This window comes from Bubalus bubalis, chromosome 8 (assembly GCF_019923935.1).
Source record: "Bubalus bubalis isolate 160015118507 breed Murrah chromosome 8, NDDB_SH_1, whole genome shotgun sequence".
In the NCBI taxonomy this organism is placed as follows: Eukaryota; Metazoa; Chordata; class Mammalia; order Artiodactyla; family Bovidae; genus Bubalus; species Bubalus bubalis.
The window spans coordinates 28,969,960-28,997,951 of NC_059164.1; the positions used below are offsets into that span (position 1 = coordinate 28,969,960).

Consider the following 27,992-nt stretch of genomic DNA (forward strand, 5'->3'; position numbering starts at 1 on the left):
CCACAGAGTCCAAAAGACTGTTCTATACATCTGTGTCTCTTTTGCTGTCTCGCATACAGGGTTATCGTTACCACCTTTCTAAATTCCATATATATGTGTTAGTATACTGTATTGGTGTTTTTCTTTCTGGCTTACTTCACTCTGTATAATAGGCTCCAGTTTCATCCACCTCATTAGAACTGATTCAAATGTATTTTTTTAATGGCAGAGTAATATTCCATTGTGTATATGTATCACAGCTTTCTTATCCATTCATCTGCTGATGGACATCTAGATTGCTTCCATGTCCTGCCTATTATAAACAGTGCTGCGATGAACACTGGGGTACACATGTCTCCTTCAATTCTGCTTTCCTCAGTGTGTATGCCCAGCAGCGGGATTGCTGGGTCATAAGGCAGTTCTATTTCCAGTTTTTTAAGGAATCTCCACACTGTTCTCCATAGTGGCTGTACTAGTTTGCATTCCCACCAACAATGGAAGAGGGTTCCCTTTTCTCCACACCCTCTGCAGTATTTATTGCTTGTAGACTTTTGGATCACAGCCATTCTGACTGGTGTGAAATGGTACCTCATAGTGGTTTTGATTTGCATTTCTCTGATAATGAGTGATGTTGAGCATCTTTTCATGTGTTTGTTAGCCATCTGTATGTCTTCTTTGGAGAAATGTCTATTTAGTTCTTTGGCCCATTTTTTGATTGGGTCATTTATTTTTCTGGAGTTGAGCTGTAGGAATTGCTTGTATATTTTTGAGATTAGTTGTTTGTCAGTTGCTTCATTTGCTATTATTCTCTCCCATTCTGAAGGCTGTCTTTTCACCTTGCTAATAGTTTCCTTTGATGTGCAGACGCTTTTAAGTTTAATTAGGTCCCATTTGTTTATTTTTGCTTTTATTTCCAATATTCTGGGAGGTGGGTCATAGAGGATCCTGCTGTGATGTATGTCAGAGAGTGTTTTGCCTATGTTCTCCTCTAGGAGTTTTATGGTTTCTGGTCTTATGTTTAGATCTTTAATCCATTTTGAGTTTATTTTTGTGTATGGTGTTAGAAAGTGTTCTAGTTTCATTCTTTTACAAGTGGTTGACCAGATTTCCCAGCACCACTTGTTAAAGAGATTGTCTTTAATCCATTGTATATTCTTGCCTCCTCTGTCAAAGATAAGGTGTCCATATGTGCATGGATTTATCTCTGGGCTTTCTATTTTGTTCCATTGATCTATATTTCTGTCTTTGTGCCAGTACCATACTATCTTGATAACTGTGGCTTTGTAGTAGAGCCTGAAGTCAGGTAGGTTGATTCCTCCAGTTCCATTCTTCTTTTTCAAGATAGCTTTGGCTATTCGAGGTTTTTTGTGTTTCCATACAAATTGGGAAATTATTTGTTCTAGCTCTGTGAAGAATACCGTTGGTAGCTTGATAGGGATTGCATTGAATCTATAGATTGCTTTGGGTAGTATACTCATTTTCACTATATTGATTCTTTCAATCCATGAACATGGTATATTTCTCCATCTATTAGTGTCCTCTTTGATTTCTTTCACCAGTGTTTTATAGTTTTCTATATATAGGTCTTTAGTTTCTTTAGGTAGATATATTCCTAAGTATTTTATTCTTTCCGTTGCAATGGTGAATGGGATTGTTTCCTTAATTTCTCTTTCTGTTTTCTCATTATTAGTGTATAGGAATGCAAGGGATTTCTGTGTGTTGATTTTATATCCTGCAACTTTACTATAGTCATTGATTAGTTCTAGTAATTTTCTGGTGGAGTCTATGTAGAGGATCATGTCATCTGCAAATAGTGAGAGTTTTACTTCTTCTTTCCAATTTGGATTCCTTTTATTTCTTTTTCTGCTCTGATTGCTGTGGCCAAAACTTCCAAAACTATGTTGAATAGTAATGGTCTTGATGAGTCTGGCTAATGGTTTGTCAATTTTATTTATCCTTTCAAAGAACCAGCTTTTGGCTTTGTTGATTTTTGCTATGGTCTTTTTTGTTTCTTTTGCATTTATTTCTGCCCTAATTTTAAAGATTCCGTTCCTTCTACTAACCCTGGGGTTCTTCATTTCTTCCTTTTCTAGTTGCTTTAGGTGTAGCATTAGGTTATTTATTTTACTTTTTTCTTGTTTCTTGAGGTATGCCTGTATTACTATTCACTTTCCCCTTAGCACTGCTTTTACAGTATCCCACAGGTTTGGGGTTGTTGTGTTTTCATTTTCATTCATTTCTATGCATATTTTTATTTCTTTTTTATTTTTTCTGTGATTTGTTGGTTATTCATCTGCATGTTGTTCAGCTTCCATATGTTGCAATTTTTAATAGTTTTTCTCCTGTAATTGAGATCTAATCTTACTGCATTGTGGTAAGAAAAGATGCTTGGAATGATTTCAGTTTTTTTTAATTTACCAAGGCTAGATTTATGGCCCAGGATGTGATCTATCCTGGAGAATGTTCCATGTGCACTTGAGAAAAAGGTGAAATTCATTGTTTTGAGGTGAAATGTCCTACAGATATCAATTAGGTCTAGCTAGCCTATTGTATCATTTAAAGTTTGTGTTTCCTTGGTAATTTTCTGTTCAGTTGATCTATCTGTAGGTGTGAATGGGGTATTAAAGTCTCCCGCTATTATTGTGTTATTATAATTTCCTCTTTCATACTTGTTAGCATTTGTCTTACATATTGTGGTGCTCCTATGTTGGGTGCATATATATTTATAATTGTTATATCTTCTTTTTGGATTGATCCTTTGATCATTATGTAGTGTCCTTCTTTGTCTCTTTTCACAGCCTTTGTTTTAAAGTCTATTTTATCTGATATGAGTATTGCTACTCCTGCTTTCTTTTGGTCTCTATTTGCGTGAAATATCTTTTTCCAGCCCTTCACCTTCAGTATGTATGTGTCCCCTGTTTTGAGGTGAGTCTCTTGTAGACAACATATATAGGGGTCTTGTTTTTGTATCCATTCTGCCAGTCTTTGTCTTTTGGTTGGGGCGTTCAACCCATTTACGTTTAAGGTAATTATTGATAAGTATGATCCCATTGCCATTTACTTTATTGTTTTGGGTTAGAGTTTATACACCCTTTTTGTGTTTCCTATCTAGAGAAGATCCTTTAGCATTTGTTGGAGAGCTAGTTTGGTGGTGCTGAATTCTCAGCTTTTGCTTCTCTGTAAAGCTTTTGATTTCTTCTTCATATTTGAATGAGATCCTTGCTGGGTACAGTAATCTGGGCTGTAGGTTATTTTCTTTTATCACTTTAAGTATGTCCTGCCATTCCCTCCTGGCCTGAAGAGTTTCTATTGAAAGACCAGCTGTTATCCTTATGGGGATCCCCTTGTGTGTTATTTGTCATTTTTCCCTTGCTGCTTTTAATATTTGTTCTTTGTGTTTGACCTTTGTTAATTTGATTAATATGTTTCTTGGGGTGTTTCTCCTTGGGTTTATCCTGTTTGGGACTCTCTGGGTTTCTTGGACTTGGTGATTATTTCCTTCCCCATTTTAGGAAAGTTTTCAACTATTATCTCCTAAAGTATTTTCTCATGGTCTTTCCTTTTGTCTTCTTCTTCTGGGACTGCTATGATTCGAATGTTGGGGTGTTTAATATTGTACTGGAGGTCTCTGAGATTGTCCTCATTTCTTTTAATTCGTTTTTCTTTTTTCCTTTCTGATTCATTTATTTCTACCATTCTATCTTCTACTTCACTAATTGTATCTTCTGCCTCCATTATTCTACTATTCGTTGCCTCCAGAGTGTTTTTGATCTCATTTATTGCATTATTCATTATATATTGACTCTTTTTTATTTCTTCTAGGTCCTTGTTAAACCTTTCTTGCATCTTCTCAATCCTTGTCTCCAGGCTATTTATCTGCAATTCCATTTTGATTTCAAGATTTTGGATCATTTTCACTATCATTATTTGGAATTCTTTATCAGGTAGATTCCCTATCTCTTCCTCTTTTGTTTGGTTTGGTGGGCATTTATCCTGTTCCTTTATCTGCTGGGTATTCCTCTGTCTCTTCATCTTGTTTATATTGCTGTGTTTGGGGTGGCCTTTCTGTATTCTGGCAGTTTGTGGAGTTCTGTTTATAGTGGAGTTTCCTCACTGTGGGTGGGGTTGTACGGGTGGCTTGTCAAGGTTTCCTGGTTAGGGAAGCTTGTGTCAGTGTTCTGGTTGGTGGAGCTGGATTCCTTCTCTCTGGAGTGCAACGAAGTGTCCAGCAATGAGTTATGAGATGTCAGTGGGTTTGGAGTAACTTTGGGCAGCCTGTATATTGAAGCTCAGGGCTGTGTTCCTGTGTTGCTGGAGAATTTGAGTGGTATGTCTTGCTCTGGAACTTGTTGGCCCTTGGGTGGTGCTTGGTTTCAGTGTAGGTATGGAGGTGTTTGATGAGCTCCTGTCAATTAATGTTCCCTGGAGTCAGGAGTTCTCTGGTGTTCTCAGGATTTGGACTTAAGCCATCCACTTCTGGTTTTCAGCCTTATTTTTACAGTAGTCTCAAGACTTCTCCATCTATACAGCACCATTGATAAAACATCTAGGTTAAAGATGAAAAGTTTCTCCACAGTGAGGGACACCCAGAGACGTTCACAGAGTTACATGGAGAATAGATAAGGGAGGAGGGAGTTAGAGGTGACCCAAATGAGATGAGGTGAAATCAAAAGAGGAGAGAGCAAGCTAGCCAGTAATCACTTCCTTATGTGCGCTCCACAGTCTGGACTGCTCAGAGACGTTCACAGAGTTATACAGAGAAGAAAAGAGGGAGGAAGGAGATAGAGGTCGCCAGGAAGATAAAGGGGGGTTTCAAAAGGAGAGAGACAGATCCAGCCAGTAATCAGTTCCCTAAGAGTTCTCCACCATCTGGAACACACAGAGATTCACAGAGTTGGGTAGAGAAGAAAAGGGGGAGGGAGGAGATAGAGGCAACTTGATGAAGAAAAAGGAGAGTCCAAAGTGGGAGAGAGCATTCAAGCCAGTAATCTCACTCCCAAGTGAAAATGGGTACTGAAGATTGGGTTCTTAAAGGTACAAAATTGATAACAAATACCAAAAAGCAAAGATTAAAAATCTAGAGTAGAGGTTGGATTTTCAAAAATACAATATTAAAGAAAAAAAAATAAAGTCACAAAAGTTATAATATATATATATATATGAAGTTTGCTTTAAAAAATAAGGTCTCTCTTTTTTTTTTTGCAAAGTAATCAGATCAGATCAGTCGCTCAGTCATGTCCAACTCTTTGCGACCCCATGAATCGCAGCACACCAGGCCTCCTTGTCCATCACCAACTCCTGGAGTCCACCGAGACTCATGTCCATTGAGTCAGTGATGCCATCCAGCCATCTCATCCTCTGGTGTCCCCTTCTCCTCCTGCCCCCAATCCCTCCCAGCATCGGGGTCTTTTCCAATGAGTCAACTCTTCACATGAGGTGGCCAAAGTACTGGAGTTTCAGCTTTAGCATCATTCCTTCCAAAGAAATCCCAGGGCTGATCTCCTTCAGAATGGACTGGTTGGATCTCCTTGCAGTCCAAGGGACTCTCAAGAGTCTTCTCCAACACCACAGTTCAAAAGCATCAATTCTTTGGCACTCAGCCTTCTTCCCAGTCCAACTCTCACATCCATACATGACCACAGGAAAAACCATAGCCTTGACTGGACGAACCTTTGTTGGCAAAGTAATGTCTCTGCTTTTGAATATGCTATCTAGGTTGGTCATAACTTTCCCTCCAAGGAGTAAGCATCTTTTAATTTCATGGCTACAGTCACCATCTGCACTGATTTTGGAGCCCAAAAAATAAAGTCTGACACTGTTTCCACTGTTTCCCCATCTATTTCCCATGAAGTGATGGGACCGGATGCCATGATCTTTGTTTTCTGAATGTTGAGCTTTAAGCCAACTTTTTCACTCTCCTCTTTCACTTTCATCAAGAGGCTTTTTAGTTCCTCTTCACTTTCTGCCATAAGGGTGGTGTCATCTGCATATCTGAGGTTATTGATATTTCTTCTGGCAATCTTGATTCCAGCTTGTGTTTTTTCCAGCCCAGCGTTTCTCATGATGTACTCTGCATATAAGTTAAATAAATAGGGTGACAATATACAGCCTTGATGAACTCCTTTTCCTATTTGGAACCAGTCTGTTGTTCCATGTCCAGTTCTAACTGTTGCTTCCTGACCTGCATGTAGGTTTCTCAAGAGGCAGGTCAGGTGGTCTGGTATTCCCATCTCTTTAAGAATTTTCCACAGTTTCTTGTGATCCACACAGTCAAAGGCTTTGGCATAGTCAATAAAGCAGAAGTAGATGATTTTCTGGAACTCTCTTGCTTTTTAGATGATTCAGCAGATGTTGGCAATTTGATCTCTGGTTCCTCTGCCTTTTCTAAAACCAGCTTGAACATCAGGAAGTTCACAGTTCACATATTGCTGAAGCCTGGCTTGGAGAATTTTGAGCATTACTTTACTAGCATGTGAGATGACTGCAATTGTGCAGTAGTTTGAGCATTCTTTAGCATTGCCTTTCTTTGGGATTGGAATGACAACTGACCTTTTCCAGTCCTATGGCCACTGCTGAGTCTTCCAAATTTGCTGGCATATTGAGTGCAGCACTTTCACAGCATCATCTTTCAGGATTTGGAATAGCTCAACTGGAATTCCATCATCTCCACTAGCTTTGTTTGTAGTGATGCTTTCTAAGGCCCACTTGACTTCACACTCCAGGATGTCTGGCTCTAGGTTAGTGATCACACCATTGTAATAGTAGGTTATAAAAATGAAAATTAAAGGAGTAATAGAGAACTTAAAAATTTAAAAAAAAAGGATGATAGTAAAAATAGTAAAAATGTATCTAGGACTTTCTCTGGTGTTGTTGTGGGCAGTGTGGGGTCAGTCCATTTTCAGATAGTTCCTTGGTCTGGCTTATAATTCTCAAGATCTATAGGCCCCTTCCTTTGTAGTTGGTACTAACTACAGGGTTTTAATCTGTTGCACCTGTCACTTCCAAGATGGTTCCCTCTGTTTTAGCTTCTTCTGTTTGCTGGTCTCTTCAGTGTCTGATTTCCGCCCTGGCCCAAGGGGGCAGTGGTGGACACTTTTAGGCTCACTTGTTCAGTCGTGCTGTGGGGAGGGAGGAACACTGCAAACAAGTAACACTGGCGTATGCTCACAGTGCCTCAGCCACACTGGGCCTGCCCCCGTTCACTGCACGTGTGCCCTCCCTGCCCACTGCTAAGGCTCTAGGTTGCTGCACAGGGAACAGTCCAAGGCTGGCCCTGGGTTATATGCATTTCCCAGGTCTAAGCCGCTCAGGTTCAGGCACTCAGGTAGTCCTCAGAAGCGCAGACTCGGTTGGGCCTGCGTTTTGCGCCCTTCCCAGGTCCAAGCAGCTCAGGTGATGAGGTATTTGGCGAGCACAGTCGCTGCGACTTACCTCCTCCCCCATCCCTGTCACTCGGTTTTCTGGGTGTACAACCAGCGCACCTTCTCAGGCAGATGCTGACCATCCAGAACCCCAAGAAGTCTTAGTTAGCAAAGAAGCCTGCTTGCAGTTTGGTAGATAATGCCTCTCTGGGGCTGCGATTGCCCCCTTCTGTCTCTGGCTGCCTGTCACCAGAGGGGGATGGTCTGCAGTGGGCTACCTCTGTTCAGTCCTTTGTTCTCTTAGCCGGCCTGGCAGTGTCTTAGGTTAGGGCTTTTTGTGTGGTAGCTATCCCACAGTCTGGTTTGCTACCCCAAGTTAATTCCCTCAGATTGCCCTCAGGGCATTCAGGCCCGGTCCTTACTCTAAGCAATGCAGCCCGTGCCTCCCTGCCCAGCCCCGGCTTGCTAGTGGCCGGTGCAGGCGTCTGCGCTGCTTCTCCACTGGGGGAGTTACCGTTGGGCATGTAATCTGTAGGTTTTAATTATTTATTTATTTTTCCTCCCAGTTATCTTGCCCTCCAGAGAAGGCAATGGCACCCCACTCCAGTACTCTCACCTGGAAAATCCCATGGACAGAGGAGCCTGTTAGGCTGCAATCCATGGGGTTGCTAAGAGTCGGACACAATTGAGCGACTTCACTTTCACTTTTCACTTTCGTGCATTGGAGAAGGAAATGGCAACCCACTCCCGTGTTCTTGCCTGGAGAATCTCAGGGACAGGGGAGCCTGATGGGCTGCTGTCTATGGAATCGCACAGAGTCGAACACGACTGAAGCGACTTAGGAGCAGCAGCAGCAGCATGTTGCCCTCTGTGGTTCCAAGGCTCACCACAGACTCGGCAGTGAGAGTGTTTCCTAGTGTTTGGAAACTTCTCTCTTTTAATTTAAGACTCCCTTCCCGGGATGGAGCTCCTTCCCTACCTCTTTTGTCTCTTTTTTAGTCTTTTATATTTTTTCCTACCTCCTTTCAAAGACAATGGGCTGCTTTTCTGGGTGCCTGATGTCCTCTGCCGGCATCCAGAAGTTGTTTTGTGGAATTTATTCAGTGTTTAAATGTTCTTTTGATGAATTTGTGGGGGAGAAAGTGGTCTACCAGTCCTATTCCTCTGCCATCTTAGGACCGCCTCCAGCAATGCCTCCATGTGTGGTTTTTAAAAGTTAAATTAGTTAAATTATGTAAAACTAGAAATTTAGTTCCCTCAGTAGCCACATTGTGGTGATGGTGATTTGGTCACTAAGTCGTGTCGGCCTCTTGGGACACCAGGGACTGTAGACTGCCAGGCTCCTCTGTCCATGGGATTCTCCAGACAAGAATACTGGAGTGAGTTGCCATTTCCTTCTCCAGGGGATCTTCCCAACCTAGGTATTGAACCTGGGTCTCCTGCATTGCAGGTAGATTCTTTACCCACTGAGCTATGAGGAATAGCCCTAATAGACACATTACATGTGCTCCAATAGCTACACATGCCTAGTGACTACATCTTGGATGATATAGAGAATATCTCCATTTTTGCAGAAACTTCCATTGGATAACACCGCACTAGAAGCAAAACTCTTGACTTCTCTACTATACCACTTCACATGTACTTGTATATAACATTGTCAGATTATTAAAGCAAGTTTATCCTCAAATTGAAATGACACCCCACTCCAGTATTCTTGCCTGGAGAATCCCATAGACAGAGGAGCCTGGTGGGCTATAGTCCATGGGGTCTCACAGAGTTGGATACGACTGAAGCAACTTCACACGCATGCACACATCCTCAAATTTTTAATTATTCATTCTGTGCAGATGACTATCACAAGTATATATCTAGCTTAACAGTTTTCCTAATTATCAGTGCCACATTTCCATCTGTATAAAGGATATGTTCACTTGGACACACAAATATTAACCAGACTTTCATTTTTAATCTGAATGTAACTTTTCCCCTAACCAACTTTCTCTCCTGACTTCCCTATTACCATCTTTCCTACTCTTTAATTCCCAGTTTCTGAAGTTTGGTTATTGAACTTGTTCTGATTCCTTCTTTCTTGTTCCCTGAATCTATATCTTGTCAATCTTTCCTTAAAAATATTTCTCAGATTTTACTTTCTTACTGCTGTTAAACTAGAGCATAATGGGTCAACCTGAATTTTATCTTTTCTCATGTCCTTACAATCAACATTTATCAGGTTAATTGTATCAAATATCAATGGCCCTGTCACTCTCATTCTCAGAAAATTATAACAGTTGCCCTAAAATTTGGTTCAGTGCATTCTACAATCTTATCTACCTTATCTCTTTCTTGATTTTTGCATGAACTGTTCATTCTAACCAGACCGGTCTCATTCCTCTATTGTGAGATAATTCATCTTTGCTTTCCTGAAATTATGTTCTTATTCCTCCTCCACACATCTCTACTTATTGACATATTAACCATCCTCCAAAGATTAACCTCAGGGCCCTTCCCGTCTGTGTGGTGAAACAATTTAGGTCATAATGTTCTTCTTAGATGCTAGAAAAGTCACTCTATGTACTATTCATCATATAACTTCCTGTCTTGCTGGGTATAATAGTCAGGTTTCTCCATAAAATACCTATTGGTTTTGTCTATGTCTATCTGTATCTATCTATATATCTAGAGAGAGAGAGATTAGAAAAAGGGAGCATTAAGTTTTAAAAATTGGCTCATGTGAGTGTGGTGGCTGGCAAGCCCAAAATCTTCAGGAAAGGATAAATGTTAGAAACTCTAGCAAGAATTTGATATCTTGAGCCTGAAGACAGTCTAGAAGCAGAATTATTTCCTTTTTAGAGAAAAAAGAGAAAACTACAAACAAATATCCGTTATAAATATTTATGTAAAATTCCTCAACAAAATATAGTAAGTTCCCTATATATGAACCTAAAGCTCTGAACCTTCAAAGATGGGAACATTCATTCACATGTCCAATCACATAAGTTAGTTCACGTGTCTGAAGTACATTGTGATGTTCATGTATCCTCTACAAGTGTCTGTGCTTTTGTGTACAGTACTGTATAGAGTATAGTAGTATGGAATCTTTATTTCAAGCCCAGGATGTCCAAAAACAAGGGTAAAAGCTGTGGTGATGGCTGATACTGCTAAGAAACACCGTCTGTTTCACTGTACTACTATACTTTTCAGAGTACTGTACTATAAGACTAAAAATGTTTTCTTTACTTTTTGTGCTTGTTTTTTGTGTGTGTGTATTATTTGTGTGGAAAGCATTATAAACCTATTACAGTTCAGTACTATATAGCCAATTGTGTTAGTTTAGGTATCTAGGCTAATTTTGTTGGACTTAACAACAAATTGGACTTTCAAACACGCTCTTGAAATGGAACTCGTCCATATGTAGGGGACTTGCCGTACTAGCAACCAAATTCAACAGCTTATTAAAGTGATTTTACATCTTGAAAAAGTGAGATTTATTGCCAAATTGCAAGGGTATGTGAACTTTGAAAAAGCAATCAATTTAATGTGTACGTGCTTGCTAAGTCACTTCAGTTACGTCCAACTCCTTGCCACCCTATACACTGTAGTCTACCAGGCTCCTCTGTCCATGGTTTTTCCAGGCAAGAACACTGGAGTTGGTTGCCATGCCATCCTCTAGGGGATCTTCCCAACCCAGGGATGGAACCTGCATCTCATATCTCTTCTGCACTGGAAGTCAGGTTCTTTACCACTTGCACCCCTTGGAAAGTCCCAGCCAATTTAATACACCTCATTAATAGAATGAAGAAAAATTTGTGTCTATCTCAGTTGATACAGGAAAAACATATGAAAAAATTCAATACCATTTAATGATAATAACACTCTACAAGCTAAGAATAAAAGGAAACTTCTTCAACATGATAAAGCCCATCTATTAAAAAACATACAGGTAACATCATACTCAACGGGAAAAGACTGAAAACTTTCCCATTAAGATCAGAAGCAATTCTAGGATGCCTACTCTCACCACTTTTGTTCAACACAGTTCCAGCCAGCACACTTGGGCAAATAAAGGAAACATAAAACATCAAAATTAGAAAAAGAACTCTGTTCTCAGACAAGATCTTTTATACAGTGAATCTGAATATCTTTCTCTGTCACTCACACACACACAAAATTGTCATAGCTAATACATGTGTTCATCAACATGCAAAAATCAGTTGCTTCTTACTATTCACATTAGCCAAGATATGCAAACAACTTAAGTGTTCAGCCACCAGCAGATAAATATATAATGTATATCAGTCAATGAAAAAATTTGTTGTGCAAATGTGCCATTGACATTAAAAACATTTATTTTACTTATTACAATTACTAATTCAGCAAATAAAATTATATGGGACTAAACAATAGAAGATGAGATGGCTGGATGGCATCACTGACTCGATGGACGTGAGTCTGAGTGAACTCCGGGAGTTAGTGATGGACAGGGAGGCCTGGCGTGCTGCGATTCATGGGGTCGCAAAGAGTCGGACACGACTGAGCGACTGAACTGAACTGAACTGAAACAATAGAAAACTGGGTATATAGGCACTGCTGCTCCTGCTACTGCTGCTAAGTCGCTTCAGTAGTGTCCAACTCTGTGCGACCTCATAGACGGCAGCCCATCAGGCTCCACCGTCCTTTGGATTTTCCAGGCAAGAACACTTGAGTGGGTTGCCATTTCCTTCTCCAATGTATGAAAGTGAAAAGTGAAAGTGAAGTCGCTCAGTCGTGTCCGACTCTCAGCGACCCCACCGACTGCAGCCTACCAGGCTCCTCCATCCATGGGATTATAGGCACTACACATCTTTAAAAAGAGTGTTTATTTGGCTCAATGAATTTTCTTTGCTCACTTTGTTTCCTAAGTACACTATGACAAGAACACAGTGTGCTTTACTTGGAAATTCACCATTGCTGTAATCAGATATTAAGGTGTGGTCAGAAAACAGGCTTTAGCAAAGCACAGTTCTGAAAGTGCAGTTGGTTTTTTTTGTTGTTGAAGAGGAGAAACAACCCATGAGTTTGGTATAAATCAGCAGATCATGCACTTACCGAGGTGAGCCTAAATTGTTTTGATTTCTTTTAATGAATTTATGAGTTTTATTATATAATTGCTAATTTCTATGAAATGCAGTGTTTGATAGAGTCTATTTAATTACTTATACATATGTTAAATAACTGGAGATGATATAACATCAGTATAGCAATTATGAAGATTTCTTGTTTGAAGTTATGAACATTGGTTTCCAAAACAGGAAGAATATGCCAGTGTATTTGTATCATGCTTTCCTTCTCAAGGTCTCCCCTGGTGGCCCAAATAGTAAAGAATCTGCCTACAATGTGGGAGACTTGTGTTCTATCCTTGGGTTTTTGGAAAGATTCCCTGGAGGAAGGCATGGCAACCCACTCCAATATTCTTGCCTGGAGAATCCCCATGGACAGACCCATTTCTGACCCATTGAAATCATTTCTTCATGGAGAAACTTACTATTTGAAAGTGTATTTTACAGGTTTTTACAGATGCTTAGGTAGTACAGTCCATGGGTCTCAAAGAGTCAGACACAACTGAGCAACTAACACTTTCAGGTAGTGTTTAATTGATTACTAATTCCACTCTAGAGTTTAAGTCCATATATGTTATAATCATCTCAACATAGATATTACCCCATGGACTATACAGTCCATGGAAGTTTCCAGGCCAGAATACTGGAGTGGGTAGCCTTTCCCTTCTCCAGGGGATCTTCCCGACCCAGGGATCACACCCAGGGAGAACCCAGGTCTCCCGCATTGCATGTGGATTCTTTACCAGCTGAGCCACAAGGGAAGCCCAAGAATACTAGAGTGGGTAGCGTATCCCTTCTCCAGCAGATCTTCCCGACCCAGGAATCGAACTGGGGTCTCCTGCATTGCAGGCGGACTCTTTACCAACTGAGCTATCAGGCCCATAGATATTGCATGGCCTAACAAATCAGATTGAGTCAAAAACATCTGTGTATTTGCAAAGGAATGATAATTTATGTTGATAATTGCAATCCTGAGACTAGCTAAGATCCTAACTGGGCTTCACTGGTGGCTCAGATGGTAAAGAATCTGCCTGCAATGCAGGAGACCAGGGTTCAGTTCCTGTGTCGGAAAGATCCCCTGGAGAAGAAATGGTGATCCACTCAAGTATTCTTGCCTGGAGAATCCCATGGACAGAGAAGCCTGGTGGGGCTACTGTCCATGGGGTCGCAAGAGTCGGACACAACTTAGTGACTAAATGACCACCTAAGATCTTAAAATATCATCTAAAGGAAGAATACACTATATTTAATATAATGAGGTTTTTTTAATATTCTAATTTTTAAGAGCTATTTATTCATATATAGTAGAAGTTCTAACTTCCTCATATTTAGTAAACTAGAGAACTCTGCTCCCTCAAACTACTGGCTAACAGAAACTATTGCATCAGTTTTGTGTTTGTTTGTTTTTTTTTTTTTTTTACAGAGAAAACTAAGCACTAGATAATTTAAAGGTTTTTATCAGTAACAATAAAATCAGTGTCAGAGGAGGAATAAAATCCAATATCCTGGGAAAACATGCATTTGTTCATGAAATCTGTCTTTTCTTCTTTTTATTCTATTTCTAGAATTTTATTAGCTCCAAATCTAAGCCCAGAATGAAGCAAAGAAGTTATAAATTCATGTTAAGTTCTGAATAGGTGAGCTAGGTAAACAGAAACTTCATTTGGTGTGTCAAGGTTGGGGGGACATGGTGAAACTCAGCAGCATGCTTTTCCAGAAGCCCTTAGGGATGTAAAGAATGCTTCATATCAATTAAATGATAAAAGTTCACATTGTCATGATATACTTGTTAATATTTTATTTCAGAAGAATTAAGTTGTAAATAAGATGGCAAATTCTTTACAAGCTGAAGAAATGCAAAAAAATTATCAGAGAAATGGGTATGTTTTGCCTAAATTCTACAAAACATGTTCTGCAACTTCAATTATATCTTATCCTTTTCTCAACTGTAGCAAAATGTCAATAATATTTTCCAAAAATAACAGTGCTGTTTGCATTTTGCTGGACTTTAACATAGTGTTATAACTGGATTAATAGTAAATTTAGGAAGCGTAATTGCTACAGGCTTTGATTTTGTATTTATTTCAGATATTTATTCTTCTAAATTTCTTATTTCTTACCAACATGTAAAGGGAAAATACTTAAATATTTTTAATTCTTTGTGAATCCTTCATTTGATGTGGTACAGTTAATAAAAGAAAATATTGGATTCTAATTATTTTTTCAATAAGTTAGTATCTATATGTATATTTGTATGTGTGTTATAAAATTTTCCTATACCTGTAATTCATTAACTTAGAGATGAAAAATGGAAATGATTTTAAATATTTTATTTCTATTTTTACCATAATAATTGAGTTACATTTCAATGTAGAAACTATAAAACTATAGAAGCCTGCTTTAGATCACTAGTTATATATTCCTGAAACAAAATTTATCAAAAGAAGATAGGGCTCACTGGATCTAGAGCTTTAAGAGTCCACATTTGAGCTGAGAGAAGGAGTTGTAGGGCTTTATCATCTTGAAGCAATAATTTTTGTCATCTATGAATTATCTCAGAGCAAACTGGCCCAATATGTTAGTAAATTATTAACTTCAGGTGGAATAAAATTAAGTGACTTGTCATTTATCAAAGCTGCCAGAACAATATGTTATGAAGCTGAAGAGAGGAGTCAGGAGTTCATCCTTTTGTAACATCTTTTTTAGGAAATTTAATCTGATCCCCGCCACCCTTCTTTTAATGTTTCAGAGTCTTGTCTTGTGTGTGTGTGTGTGTGTGTGTGTGTGTGTATTTAATGACAGGTTACAGATTCCCTGAAATCAGTGGACAAAAATTTACATTCTTCATCTGGAACTCCTTGAAAGTGAGCTAAGAAATGAAATTTTTAATGGGTACAAATTTCTCAGAACACTTGTTTAATGTGTACCTAATAGAACTTCTTTCATTTAAAGCATACAGTTTCTCTTGAGCAATTTGTTACAAAGGGTTAAAAATTCTAATTCACTACCTCATGCCCATTAGGATGGCTCCTATCTAAAAATAGTAATAATAATATAAAGCAGAAAATAAGAAGTGTTGTTGAGGATATAGAGAAATTGAAATACTTGTGCATGGTTAATGGGAATGTGAAATGATGTAGGAAACAGTATGGTGATTCCTCAAGAAATTAAATGAATTACCACATGATCTAGAAATTCTACTCTTGGTTGGATACCCAAAAGAATTGAAAGCAAGGACTTGGAGAGATATTTTTACACCTATATTCATAGCAGTATTGTTCACAATAGCCAAAAAGTAGAAGCAACCCAAGTGTTCACTGCCGGTAAATGGATGAACAGAATGTGAGGTAATATGCAGTGGAATAGTATTCAGACTTAAAAAGAAGGAAAATTCTGACAAGTACTACAACATGGGTTAACCTTGAAGACATTTTGTTAAGTGAGATAAACCCTTCAGAAAACAATAAAATACTGTATTATTCCACCAAAATGAAGTTATTGAAGTAGTCAGATTCCTGGAAAAAGAAAGTACAATGGTGATTGGCAATGGCTATAGGGGAAGAGTTATTTATTGGGGATTGAGTTTCTTTTGGCCAAGATGAGAGTTCTATGAGTGGTTGATGGTGATAGAAGCACAGCAGTATGATTGTACTTAATACCATTATATTCTTAAAAATAGTTGAGATGGTAAGTCCTATGTTATATGTATTTTTTCACTATAAAAAAAAATTCTACTTCAGATATGTGTCTTTCAGTTGTTACCTAACTAATAAAGCAGAGACAGCCAGTGATAAATTACTTTCCCAGTGATTATACTAAAAACCTTTGTACTGTATATCATCATTTGATTTTAAAATCTCAGTGTTGATATAAACTTGTTACCAAGTGAAAAATTTGATACTTCAACACAGTTTTAATTAGAAAATTCTACAAATTATATTCACATTGTAATCTTTCCATTTTAAACATTTGTTTTCCAGAAAACTGCAAGAGCTGCCTAAAGTAAGAAAGCAAGTTGTTGGACCTTTTGAAATAGTAAGTAAAATTAGTTAGAAAGTGTGTCTATGTATCAGAAAATTTTAGGGAATTGTCAGGAGAATATAGAATAATTGTGTTTGTCTCATACAAACATAATTTATTTTTGTGTTTGGGGGATTTTAAGAAAATAATTTACCAAACTATTATTTCCAACAGGAAAAATATATGTAAGTAACAAAATCCCATGGACGGAGGAGCCTGGTAGGCTACAGTCCATGGGGTCGCAAAGAGTCGGACACGACTGAGTGACTTCACTTTCACTTTTCACTTTCATGCACTGGAGAAGGAAATGGCAACCCACTCCAGTGTTCTTGCCTGGAGAATCCCAGGGATGGAGGAGCCTGGCGGGCTGCCGTCTATGGGGTCGCATAGAGTCGGACACGACTGAAGCTACTTAGCAGCAGCAGCAACCCATAAATGCTGTAATAAGAGATTAAAAAAAAAAACAAAAAACACAATACCTGTACAAAGATCCAATTTTGCCCAAAATAATGGCAAAAGCTAAAGGTTGGTTTTTGGTGTTTGTTTTTTTAATAGTATCATGCTACCATGTTTTATATGTTTTCCTCAGTTTCGCTTTGCTGATGGACTGGATATCACACTCATGATCCTAGGATTACTAGCATCACTAGTAAATGGGGCCTGTCTTCCTGTAATGTCACTGATATTAGGAGAAATGAGTGACAACCTTATAAGTGGATGTCTAGTCAAAACCAACACAAGTGAGTACAATATTTACTTTTCTATGTTGCTAGGGACTCAAAAGTATTAAGGAAAGCAAACAAACTCATAATACAGATTATTCTCTTGTCAAACTATGTAATATTTATTCTTCTGTGTTGCCAGGGACTGAAGAACCAAAATCCATATTTGTCAGCCTTCTTCAAAGAAACAGAACCAATAGAATGTGTGTATGTGTGTGTGTGTTTATGTAGAGAAAAAGAGAGACATTTATTTAAAAAAAAAAAAAAAAAAGATAGCTCACATGATTAGGGGAAATCGTTAAGTCCAAAATCTGTAAGGTAAGTTGCCAGACTGCAGACTCTCTGTTCCCTATTTGACTTTAAATATTAATTTATACCATCTTATTTTCCACCCAAAGTTTAATTTTTTAAATGCCCCAGTTTTGTTCAAGTGGAATAAATTCCTAGTTTCCATCTCTATTTCCTTCCATGTGATGACATCCTGTCTACACAGTTATTAATTTTTTTGATATTTTAATGATAGAGTCTAAAGATGTCATTTCACTTGGTAAACAAATGGAGCTCCTAATTCATTGAATATATGTTTGTTGATTCCCAATTATGTCTGTCTGTCTCTGTCTCTGAATGAGTGAGTGAAGAAAGGGAAGGAAGGAGGGGAAAAAAGGGAAGGAGTAAGGACAAACTTAGCAACTTAAAGCAATCTCTTTGCAAGTACTCCTTTGGTTGCATGCATATGTGCTAAGTCGCTTCAGTCTTAGATCTGCTCTGTAAATGATTACTTTGTTAACTTTAGATAGGGTAGTCATGCATGAAAGTGAAAGTCACTCAGTCCTGTTTGACTCTTTGTGAACCCACGGAGTATACAGTCCATGGAATTCTCCAGGCCAGAATACTGGAGTGGGTAGCCGTTCCCTTCTCCAGGGGATCTTCCCAACTCAGGGATCGAACCTGTAGTCATGAGTATCTGACTGATATTGCTGAATTTTAATTTGTTTTTGTTTGAGCTGTGTTACTCAGGTTTTCATTGTGTGTTTTTTTCAAATGTAATGAATACATAAAGAAGTTGAGAAATATTTAGGTAAATAAGGGGTTTTATTTGTATAGGGATTCCCAGGTGGCTCAGTAGTAAAGAATCTGCCTGCCAATTTAGGAGATACAGGAGATGCAGTTTCGATTCCTGGGTCGGAAAGATCCCCTGGAGGAGGAAATGGCAACCACTCCAGTACTCTTGCCTGGAAAATCCCATGGACAGAGGAGCCTCGTTGGCTACAGTCCGTGGGGTCACAGAGAGTTGGACATGACTGAGTGACTAAGCACACATCCTATTATTGGTATAACACATTATTAAAAAGAAGTGGAAATATTAAGGAGTATATCTTCAGCCTTCTAACATAGGTTTTCTGAAGGAAAACAGAGGAGGATTTTTTGCTCCTACAAATAAAGATATAAATAATTAACTATCATTGATCAGAGGCCCATTTTTATTCCAGCACTGAACTTTTGCACATTTTACCTCTATTAATGTAATCTCCAAAATGAAATTATACCATTTTTATGTGATTCTAGGTATGATTTTTAGAAATAATATATATTCTATTTTTTTTTCCAAAAGATATATTGTGGGAAGAGAGCTGACTTCAGAAGCATTTCTCATTCAGAATGCAGAAATAGTTTTCTTCACAAAGTCTCCAAAAACCAAATTAAGAAATTGGCCCCATTTTTCACAAGACTCCTCTCTGCTTCAATAAGAGACCTTGTTCTGTCTAAACAAGTGCTTCTGAGGAGGAGCTTGTGAATTATCGCCACATGCAGAGTTCCCTTTCTCCATAAACTCCTTACATCCCATGACCTCTTTTTCTTAATATAAATTTATTTTAATTGGAGGCTAATTACTTTACAATATTGTATTGGTTTTGCCATACATCAACATGAATCCACCACGGGTGTACATGTTTTCCCCATCCTGAACCCCCCTCCCATCTCTTTGTTTAATTCAGTTAAATTTCCTTAAACCTTTGTACTGAGGTTTAATATTTCTATGTCAACTTTGATATTTGTGATAAGCTGCTTTAAAAATGTTTCCTATCAGTTCCAAAAATGGAATAAAGAAAAAATGCACATAAAAATCATATACATCATCATATAGGATGTTATTGTGTTTATGTAAGAAATGAAGAGCATGATGCCTGTTGATTTATTACAAATGTTTATTATGATCAGAGAAGGAAATGACAACCCACTCCAGTATTTCTGCCAGGAGAATCCCATGGACAGAGTCTGGTGGGCTACAGTCCATGGGGTCACAAAGAGTCAGATACGACTGAGCGGCTAACACAAACACACACATTATGGCCCTTTAAGAAAGAAAATTATGATAGTTGATATCAACCTCTGTTTTGTGCTGTTGGTGAAATTACAACCTTGGTATACTAATTAACGTATGATGTAGGTTTTTTTAGAATATATATAGAAAATTTACATGGAAACAGGTAAACCAAGGATTATTTAAATACTATTTTATGATGTTGCCATTCTTGTACCCAACAAATTTCAGTGAGCTTCTTTTAAATTTTTCCCATAACTACTACAACTTTCATTTGTATTCTTGCTTTTCCTGGACTTTCTAAATTTTTTCCTGGGGTATTTCAAACTGAATTCTAAATGCATAATCTCAAAGGAAAGGAAATTCTGTTACTATTACTTACATGCTGAAATCAGAGATATCCTAAAAAATTCTTTCCAGGTATGAGCTACATGGCTAATATTTCTTCGTAATTTTTCATGTTGCATGTGTACTTCTTGTGACCAGAGATAATAATTTCAAATTTTAGGTTGAAGAATAGGAAATAAAGATGATCATTAGCTATTGTGTTAAGTCCATTTTCTTGAGATGGCATTATGTTAAGTCCATTTTCTTGAGAAGGCATTATGTTTTGTTTGGAGGACTATGTATAAAACACATCATGGCCCATTATAAATTGATTAATATCCTTTATAATTTAAAAACCTTTTTTACAGCAAATTATCAGAACTGTACTCAGTCTCAAGAGAAGGTGAATGAAGATATGATTATGTGAGTACAAATGAAATGTTAATATCATATTCATTGCATGCTGCTTTGTATGGAAAAAACTGAAATGTCTATCTGATTATTAACATTACATATAAATAAGTAAAGTAAACATGTCCTCTTCTTTCATTAGATATATAAAACATAATTACATATTATTTTTTCTCCTACTTGAAAGGTGTATAGCTTAATATGCTTTCAGTTTTGACAAAATTGTCATAATAGAAATGTATTGGAATTTGCATTTTTATATCAGCTTCATTTCCTGGAACTGAAGGTACATATCCTAGAGGTTAAATGACTAATTATTCCTTTTTTTCAAGTTGTTTTTCTTACAAAACTTACAGAAAAAGTGCCACCTCAGTAAACTTTAAAAGCCAAAAATATGTGTGCAACAAATAGTTAAATAAAAAAAAATAAAGAATAGTAAAGTTTTATTCAGATGAATTTTGGAAACGAACTATGCAGACTATTATCAGTTCAGTTCAGTTCTGTCTCTCAGTCATGTCTAACTCTTTGTAACCCCATGAACCACAGCACGTCAGGCCTCCCTGTCCATCACCACTCTTAGAGTTTATTCAAACTCATGTTCATTGAGTCAGTATTGCCATCCAGCCATCTCATCCTCTGTCGTCCCCTTCTACTCCTGCCCTCAAATTTTCCAGGATCAGGGTCTTTTCAAATGAGTCAGTTCTTCGCATGAGGTGGCCAAAGGATTGGAGTTTCAGCTTCAGCATCAGTCCTTCCAAAGAACACTCAGGACTGATCTCCTTTAGGATGGACTGGTTGGATCTCCTTGCAGTCCAAGGGACTCTCAAGAGTCTTCTCCAACACCACAGTTCAAAAGCATCAATTCTTTGATGCTCAGCTTTCTTTATAGTCCAACTCTCACATCCATACATGACTGCTGGAAAACCATAGTCTTGACTAGATGGACCTTTGTTGGCAAATAATGTCCCTGCTTTTTAATATGCTATCTAGGTTGGTCATAACTTTCCTTCCAAAGAGTAAGAGTCTTTTAATTTCATGGCTGCAGTCACCATCTGCAGTGATTTTGGAGCCCAAAAAAATAAAGTCAGCCAATGTTTCCCCATCTATTTGCCATGAAGTGATGAGACCGGATGCCATGATCTTAGTTTTCTGAATGTTGAGCTTTAAGCCAACTTTTTCACTCTCCTCTTTCATGTTCATCAAGAGGCTCTTTAGTTCTTCTTCACTTTCTGCTATAAGGGTGGTATTATTTGCATATCTGAGGTTATTGATATTTCTCCTGGTAATCTTGATTCCAGCTTGTGCTTCATCCAGTCCAGGATTTCTCATGATGTACTCTGCATATAAATTAAATAAGCAGGGTGAGAATATACAGCCTTAACATACTCCTTTCTTAATTCGGAACCAGTCTGTTGTTCCATGTCCAGTTCTAACTGTTGCTTCCTCACCTGAATGTAGATTTCTCAGGAGGCAGGTCAGGTGATCTGGTATTCCCATCTCTTTAAGAATTTTCCAGTTTATTTTGATCCACATAGTCAAAGGCTTTGGCATAGTCAATAAAGCAGAAGTAGATGATTTTCTGGAACTCTCTTGCTTTTTAGATGATTCAGCAGATGTTGGCAATTTGATCTCTGGTTCCTCTGCCTTTTCTAAAACCAGCTAGAACATCTGGGAGTTCATTGTTCACGTATTGCTGAAGCCTGGCTTGGAGAATTTTGAGCATTACTTTACTAGCATGTGAGATGAGTGCAATTGTGTGGTTGTTTGAGCTTTCTTTAGCATTGCCTTTCTTTGGGATTGGAATGAAAACTGACCTTTTCCAGTCCTGTGGCCACTGCTGAGTTTTCCAAATTTGCTGGCATACTTAGTGCAGCACTTTCACGGCATCATCTTTTAGGATTTGAAATAGCTCAACTGGAATTCCATCACCTCCACTAGCTTTGTTCGTAATGATGCTTCCTAAGACCCACTTGACTTCACATTCCAGGATGTCTGGCTCTAGGTGAGTGATCACACCATCGTGATTATCTGGGTCATGAAGATCTTTTTTGTACAGTTCTTCTGTGTATACTTGCCACCTCTTCTTAATATCTTCTGCTTCTGTTAGGTCCGTACCATTTCTGTCCTTTATTGAGCCCATCTTTGCATGAACTATTCCCTTGGTATCTCTAATTTTCTTGAAGAGATCTCTAGTCTCAGACTATTTATAGTAAAATTGTATTCAGATTAAAAATTGTAAATTCTGAAATAGATAATTTATAAGGACATTTTGTTTTTGTAGGCTTGTGTCTTAAGCAATATGCTTTCCTCTGTCGCATGTGTTGAGTTTGTTAGAGAAATGCAAACTTACTGGGTATATTCACTGGATTTCAGTAGTGTCTCACTAAAACTATCTGTCTTATCAGACCTAAAGTGAAAGTAAAAGTGTTAATTGCACAGTCGTGTTGGACTCTTTGCGTGACTGTAGCTTACCAGGCTCCTCTGTCCACAGGATTCTCCACACAAGAATACTGGAGTGTGTTGCCATTCCCTTCTCCAAGGGATCTTCCTGACCCAGAGATCGAGCCTGGGTCTCCTACATTGCAGGCAGATTCTTTACCATCTGAGCTACCAGGGAAGCCCTGATCAGACATAGGGGATCTCTTATTCTTTCCCCCCAGAAGTGAAGCCTCCATGTTACACAGCCCTAAGGACATTGCAATGGTACTGTCTAGGCCATAATTCTTGATCTTCCACACTGTAAGCCACAACCTCATGTGACTGTGGCTTCATAATCTTCAATTAATTTAAATTAAATAAAATTTAAAAATCAGTTCCTCATCCTCAGTCACATGCCAAGTGCTCACAAGTCATATAAGGCTGGCTGCCATATTGTACAGCATCAATATGGAACATTTTCTTCATCACAGAACATTCAGTTGGGCTGTGCTGTTCTGCAACTAAATGTGAATAGTACTGCCTCAAGTTTTGCTTTGCTGCAGTCTCAGCTTTCTTTGAGGGAACACTTCCAGTTTTTTTAGCAATTTTTTCATAAAATTTATTGGTATTGGATCTTTTGAAAATTCCTAATTAGGATCCAGGAACTTCCTTCTGCTCACTTCATGGGAAATAGATGGGGGAAACAATGGAAACAGTGTCAGACTTTATTTTTTTGGGCTCCAAAATCACTGCAGATGGTGATTGCAGCTATGAAATTAAAAGATGCTTACTCTTTGGAAGGAAAGTTATGACCAACCTAGATAGCATATTCAAAAGCAGAGACATTACTTTGCCAACAAAGGTCCATCTAGTCAAGGCTATGATTTTTGCAGTGGTCATGTATGGATGTGAGAGTTGGACTGTGAAGAAGGCTGAGCACCGAAGAATTGATGCTTTTGAACTGTGGTGTTGGAGAAGACTCTTGAGAGTCTCTTGGACTGCAAGGAGATCCAACCAGTCCATTCTGAAGGACATCAGCCCTGGGATTTCTTTGGAGGGAATGATGCTGAAGCTGAAACTCCAGTACTTTGGCCACCTCATGCGAAGAGTTGACTCATTGGAAAAGACTCTGATGCTGGGAGGGATTGGGGGCGGGAGGAGAAGGGGATGCCAGAGGATGAGATGGCTGGATGGCATCACTGACTCGATGGACTTGAATCTGAGTGAACTCCGGGAGTTTGTGATGGACAGGGAGGCCTGGCGTGCTGCGATTCATGGGGTCGCAAAGAGTCGGACATGACTGAGCGACTGAACTGAACTGAACTGAACAGTATTAGAACAGGGCTCTGATGTTACAATCATGAAGTATGAGTTTCTTACAAAAAAAGTTTGGAACCTTTAAAATTAGGGACATCTATTCAATAAACTGTGGAAAATTCTGAAAGAGATGGGAATACCAGACCACCTGACCTGCCTCTTGAGAAATTTGTATGCAGGTCAGGAAGCAACAGTTAGAATTTGACATGGAACAACAGACTGGTTCCAAACAGGAAAAGGAGTCCATCAAGGCTGTATATTGTCACCCTGTTTATTTAACTTATATGCAGAGTACATCATGAGAAACGCTGGACTGGAAGAAGCACAACCTGGAATCAAGATTGCCGGGAGAAATATCAATAACCTCAGATATGCCGATGACACCACCCTTTTGGCAGAAAGTGAAGAGGAACTAAAAAGCCTCTTGATGAAAGTGAAAGTGGAGAGTGAAAAAGTTGGCTTAAAACTCAATATTCAGAAAACGAAGATCATGGCATCCAGTCCCACCACTTCATGGGAAATAGATGGGGAAACAGTAGAAACAGTGTCAGACTTTATTTTTCTGGGCTCCAAAATCACTACAGATGGTTACTGCAGCCATGAAATTAAAAGACGCTTACTCCTTGGAAGGAAGGTTATGACCAACCTAGATAGCATATTCAAAAGCAGAGACATTACTTTGCCAACAAAGGTCCATCTAGTCAAGGCTATGGTTTTTCCTGTGGTCATGTATGGATGTGAGAGTTGGACTGTGAAGAAGGCTGAGCACCAAAGAATTGATGCTTTTGAGCTGTGGTGTTGGAGAAGACTCTTGAGAGTCCCTTGGACTGCAAGGAAATCCAACCAGTCCATTCTGAAGGACATCAGCCCTGGGATTTCTTTGGAAGGACTGATGCTAAAGCTGAAACTCCAGTACTTTGGCCACCTCATGTGAAGAGTTGACTCATTGAAAAAGACTCTGATTCTGGGAGGGATTGAGGGCAGGAGGAGAAGGGGATGCCAGAGGATGAGATGGCTGGATGGCATCACTGACTCAATGAACATGAGTCTCAGTGAACTCTGGGAGTTGGTGATGGACAGGGAGGCCTGGCGTGCTGCGATTCATGGGGTCGCAGGGAGTCAGACACAACTGAGCGACTGATCTGATCTGATCTGATTTAAAAAACAGATAATAAAAGGGCTAGAGTAAGATATGTCTATGTAGTCTATGCAGTTATTAAGCGATTACAAAATTTATGAGGAAATATTCCTAACATTTATAATGTAGTATTTGTTATGATATTGTTTCTCAAACTAGTGTATCAGTTTGGAAATATTTGAGGTATATAATTAGAAAACACTGTATATGACACCCTTGTTGGACACTTTGGACAGATAAGCATAGTTAAGGCTCAGTTTAACTCAAGTTTTCCAAACCTCTTTAACTATGGAAACTAAACATCCTGCTGAGCTAATGTTTTGATGAACAGCTATCTGGGAAACAGTTTTTTATAGAACTCTTGGTAGGGATAAGGTTGTGTCTCTTACCTCTGTAATAATCAGGAACTGAAGACTTTTATTCTACCTCAGTCATTTTACAAGGACTGTCACTCATAGCTTTATGTAATTTTAATGTTTTAATGTTGTCTGTGCCTTTGTCTTACTAATTAGACAATTGCACTGAAAATAAGATTCCTCCTTTGTAATCAGTTCCCATTTCCACCCCTGCTGCTGCTACTGCTGCTAAGTCGCTTCAGTCTCGTCCGACTCTGTGCGATCCCATAGACGGCAGCCCACCAGGCTCCCCCGTCCCTGGGATTCTCCAGGCAAGAACACTGGAGTGGGTTGCCATTTCCTTCTCCAGTACATGAAAGTGAAAATTGAAAGTGAAGTCGCTCAGTCGTGTCCGACCCTCAGTGACCCATGGACTGCAGCCTACCAGGCTCCTCCGTCCATGGGATTTTCCAGACAAGAGTACTGGAGTGGGGTGCCACTGCCTTCTCCGGACAGTAGTATAAGGATAACCGTATCAATAAATGCTGTCCATCACCAACTCCCAAAGTTCACTCAGACTCACGTCCATCGAGTCAGTGATGCCATCCAGCCATCTCATCCTCTGCCATCCCCTTCTCCTCTTGCCCCCAATCCCTCCCAGCATCAGAGTCTTTTCCAATAGCTACACTTTATTCTCTGTCTCTGTGGATGATCTCAGCCAGTACTTTAATTGCCACCTATCAGCTGTTGACTCAAATTTTCATCTCCAGCCAATACCCGTCTCCAGCACTTCAGCTTCTCATTTTCAACTTGTTATTTGGTATCCACTTTGATGTGTAATAGGCATGTCAGACTTATGTCTAAATCAAAACACTTGATATCTCCTGCAAATCTGTTCCTCTGTCACCTGCCCACATCTGTAAATGGCACCCCATTCACTCAGTTGCTCAAGACAAAATCTAAGCAGTTATGCTTCCTTTCTTCCCTTCCTGCTTTCCTCACATCCAGTACATTGGCAATTCTTGTTTGTTGTTGTATTTCCAAAATATAACTAGAATCTGCCTACCTCTTTGGAATCAGCTTCCACCGTGTACATCCAAGCCTCCATCTTTCTTACTGTGACCATTGCAATTGCCTCCTATCTAAACTGTCTTTTTTTTTTCTTTCGTTGTTGCCTTCATCCATTCTCCAGAGTGGATCCAGAGTAATCTTTAAAAGTTGAATAGAGAAGGACATTGTATGTTTAAATGCTCTTCTTATCTCTTGGAATAAAACTTGTGCAGTGCACCATAGCTAAGAGCCCTATGACTTGCCAAATTCTCCAGCCTTACAATTTCATACCACTTTGGACTGTTTTTGTTCTGGGAATATGGTAAGCTCTTTCCTGCCTCTGAATGTATTACGTGCTCTTCTCTGTTCCTGCAATGCTTTTCTTGCTTTTTCATGGCTGGTTCCATTTCTTCTTTTGAATCCCAGCCATTATATCATTTCCTCAAAGGAAGTTTTCTTAATCATTCTTTTTATCTTCATTAACTCTCCTGTAGTCTGCCAGGCTCCTCTGTCCTTGGGATTTCCCAAGCAAGAATATTGAAGTGGGTTGCCATTTCCTTCTTCAGGGATCTTCCTGACCCAGGGATTGAACCTGCATCTCCTGATATATATATATATAGCCATTGATCCATCAGTGGCACTGAGGTTGTTTTCATATCTTGGCTATTGCAAATAATACTGTAATGAATGTAGAGGAGCGTATGTCTTTTCAAATTATTGGTTTTATATTTTTCAGATAAATACCCAGAGTGGAATATCTGGATTATATGATAGTTCTATTCTTAATTTTTTGAGGAATCTCCATACTGTTTTCCATAGTGGCTTCACCAATTTAAATTCCCAGCAACAGTGCACAAGGATTCCCTTTACTCCACATCCTCACCAACACTTGTTATTTCCTGTTTTTGTGATAATAGCCATTTTAACAGATGTGAAGTGATGTCCCATTGTGGTTTTGATTTGCATTTCCCTGATGATAAGTGATATGAAACACATTTTCATGTGTCTCTTGGCCATCTGTATGCTTTCTTTGGAAAAATGTCTCTCCCGATCCTCAGCCCATTTTTTATTTGGATTGTCTGTTTTTTCCTTGTTGATTTTCATTAATTTTTATATATCTTGGATCCCAGCCATTATATCATTTCCTCAAAGGAAATTTTCTTAATCACTCTTTTTATCTTCACTAACTCTCCTGACTCACCTTTTTGTTAGTTGCTAAGTCCTGTCCAACTCTTTTGGGACTCCATGGACTGTAGTCTGCCAGGCTCCTCTGTCCTTGGGATTTCCCAGGCAAGAATATTGGAATGGGTTGCTGTCTCCTTCTCCAGAGATCTTCCCAACCCAGGGATTGAACCTGCATCTCCTGATATATATATATATATATATATATATATATATATATATAATATTAGATATATGACTTGTAAATATCTTCTCCCATTCAGTAGATTGTCTTTCTATTTTGTTGATAATTTCCTTTGTTGTGCAAAAC

At 38.7% G+C, this 27,992-nt stretch overlaps 1 protein-coding gene across 2 annotated transcripts in view; it reads left to right on the forward strand.

Moving 5' to 3' along the window:
• Positions 1–12,303: 12,303 nt before the first annotated feature.
• ABCB5 (ATP binding cassette subfamily B member 5) overlaps positions 12,304–27,992 on the forward strand; it is a 120,365-nt gene continuing 104,676 nt past the window's right edge. For both annotated transcript variants that reach the window (XM_025290953.3, XM_044946525.2), the window contains exons 1-4: positions 12,304–12,432; positions 16,420–16,474; positions 17,049–17,199; positions 20,200–20,254. In XM_025290953.3, the coding sequence (XP_025146738.3) occupies positions 12,419–12,432; positions 16,420–16,474; positions 17,049–17,199; positions 20,200–20,254 (275 nt within the window). In that variant the 5' untranslated portion in view covers positions 12,304–12,418. The remainder of the gene's footprint in view (positions 12,433–16,419; positions 16,475–17,048; positions 17,200–20,199; positions 20,255–27,992) is intronic.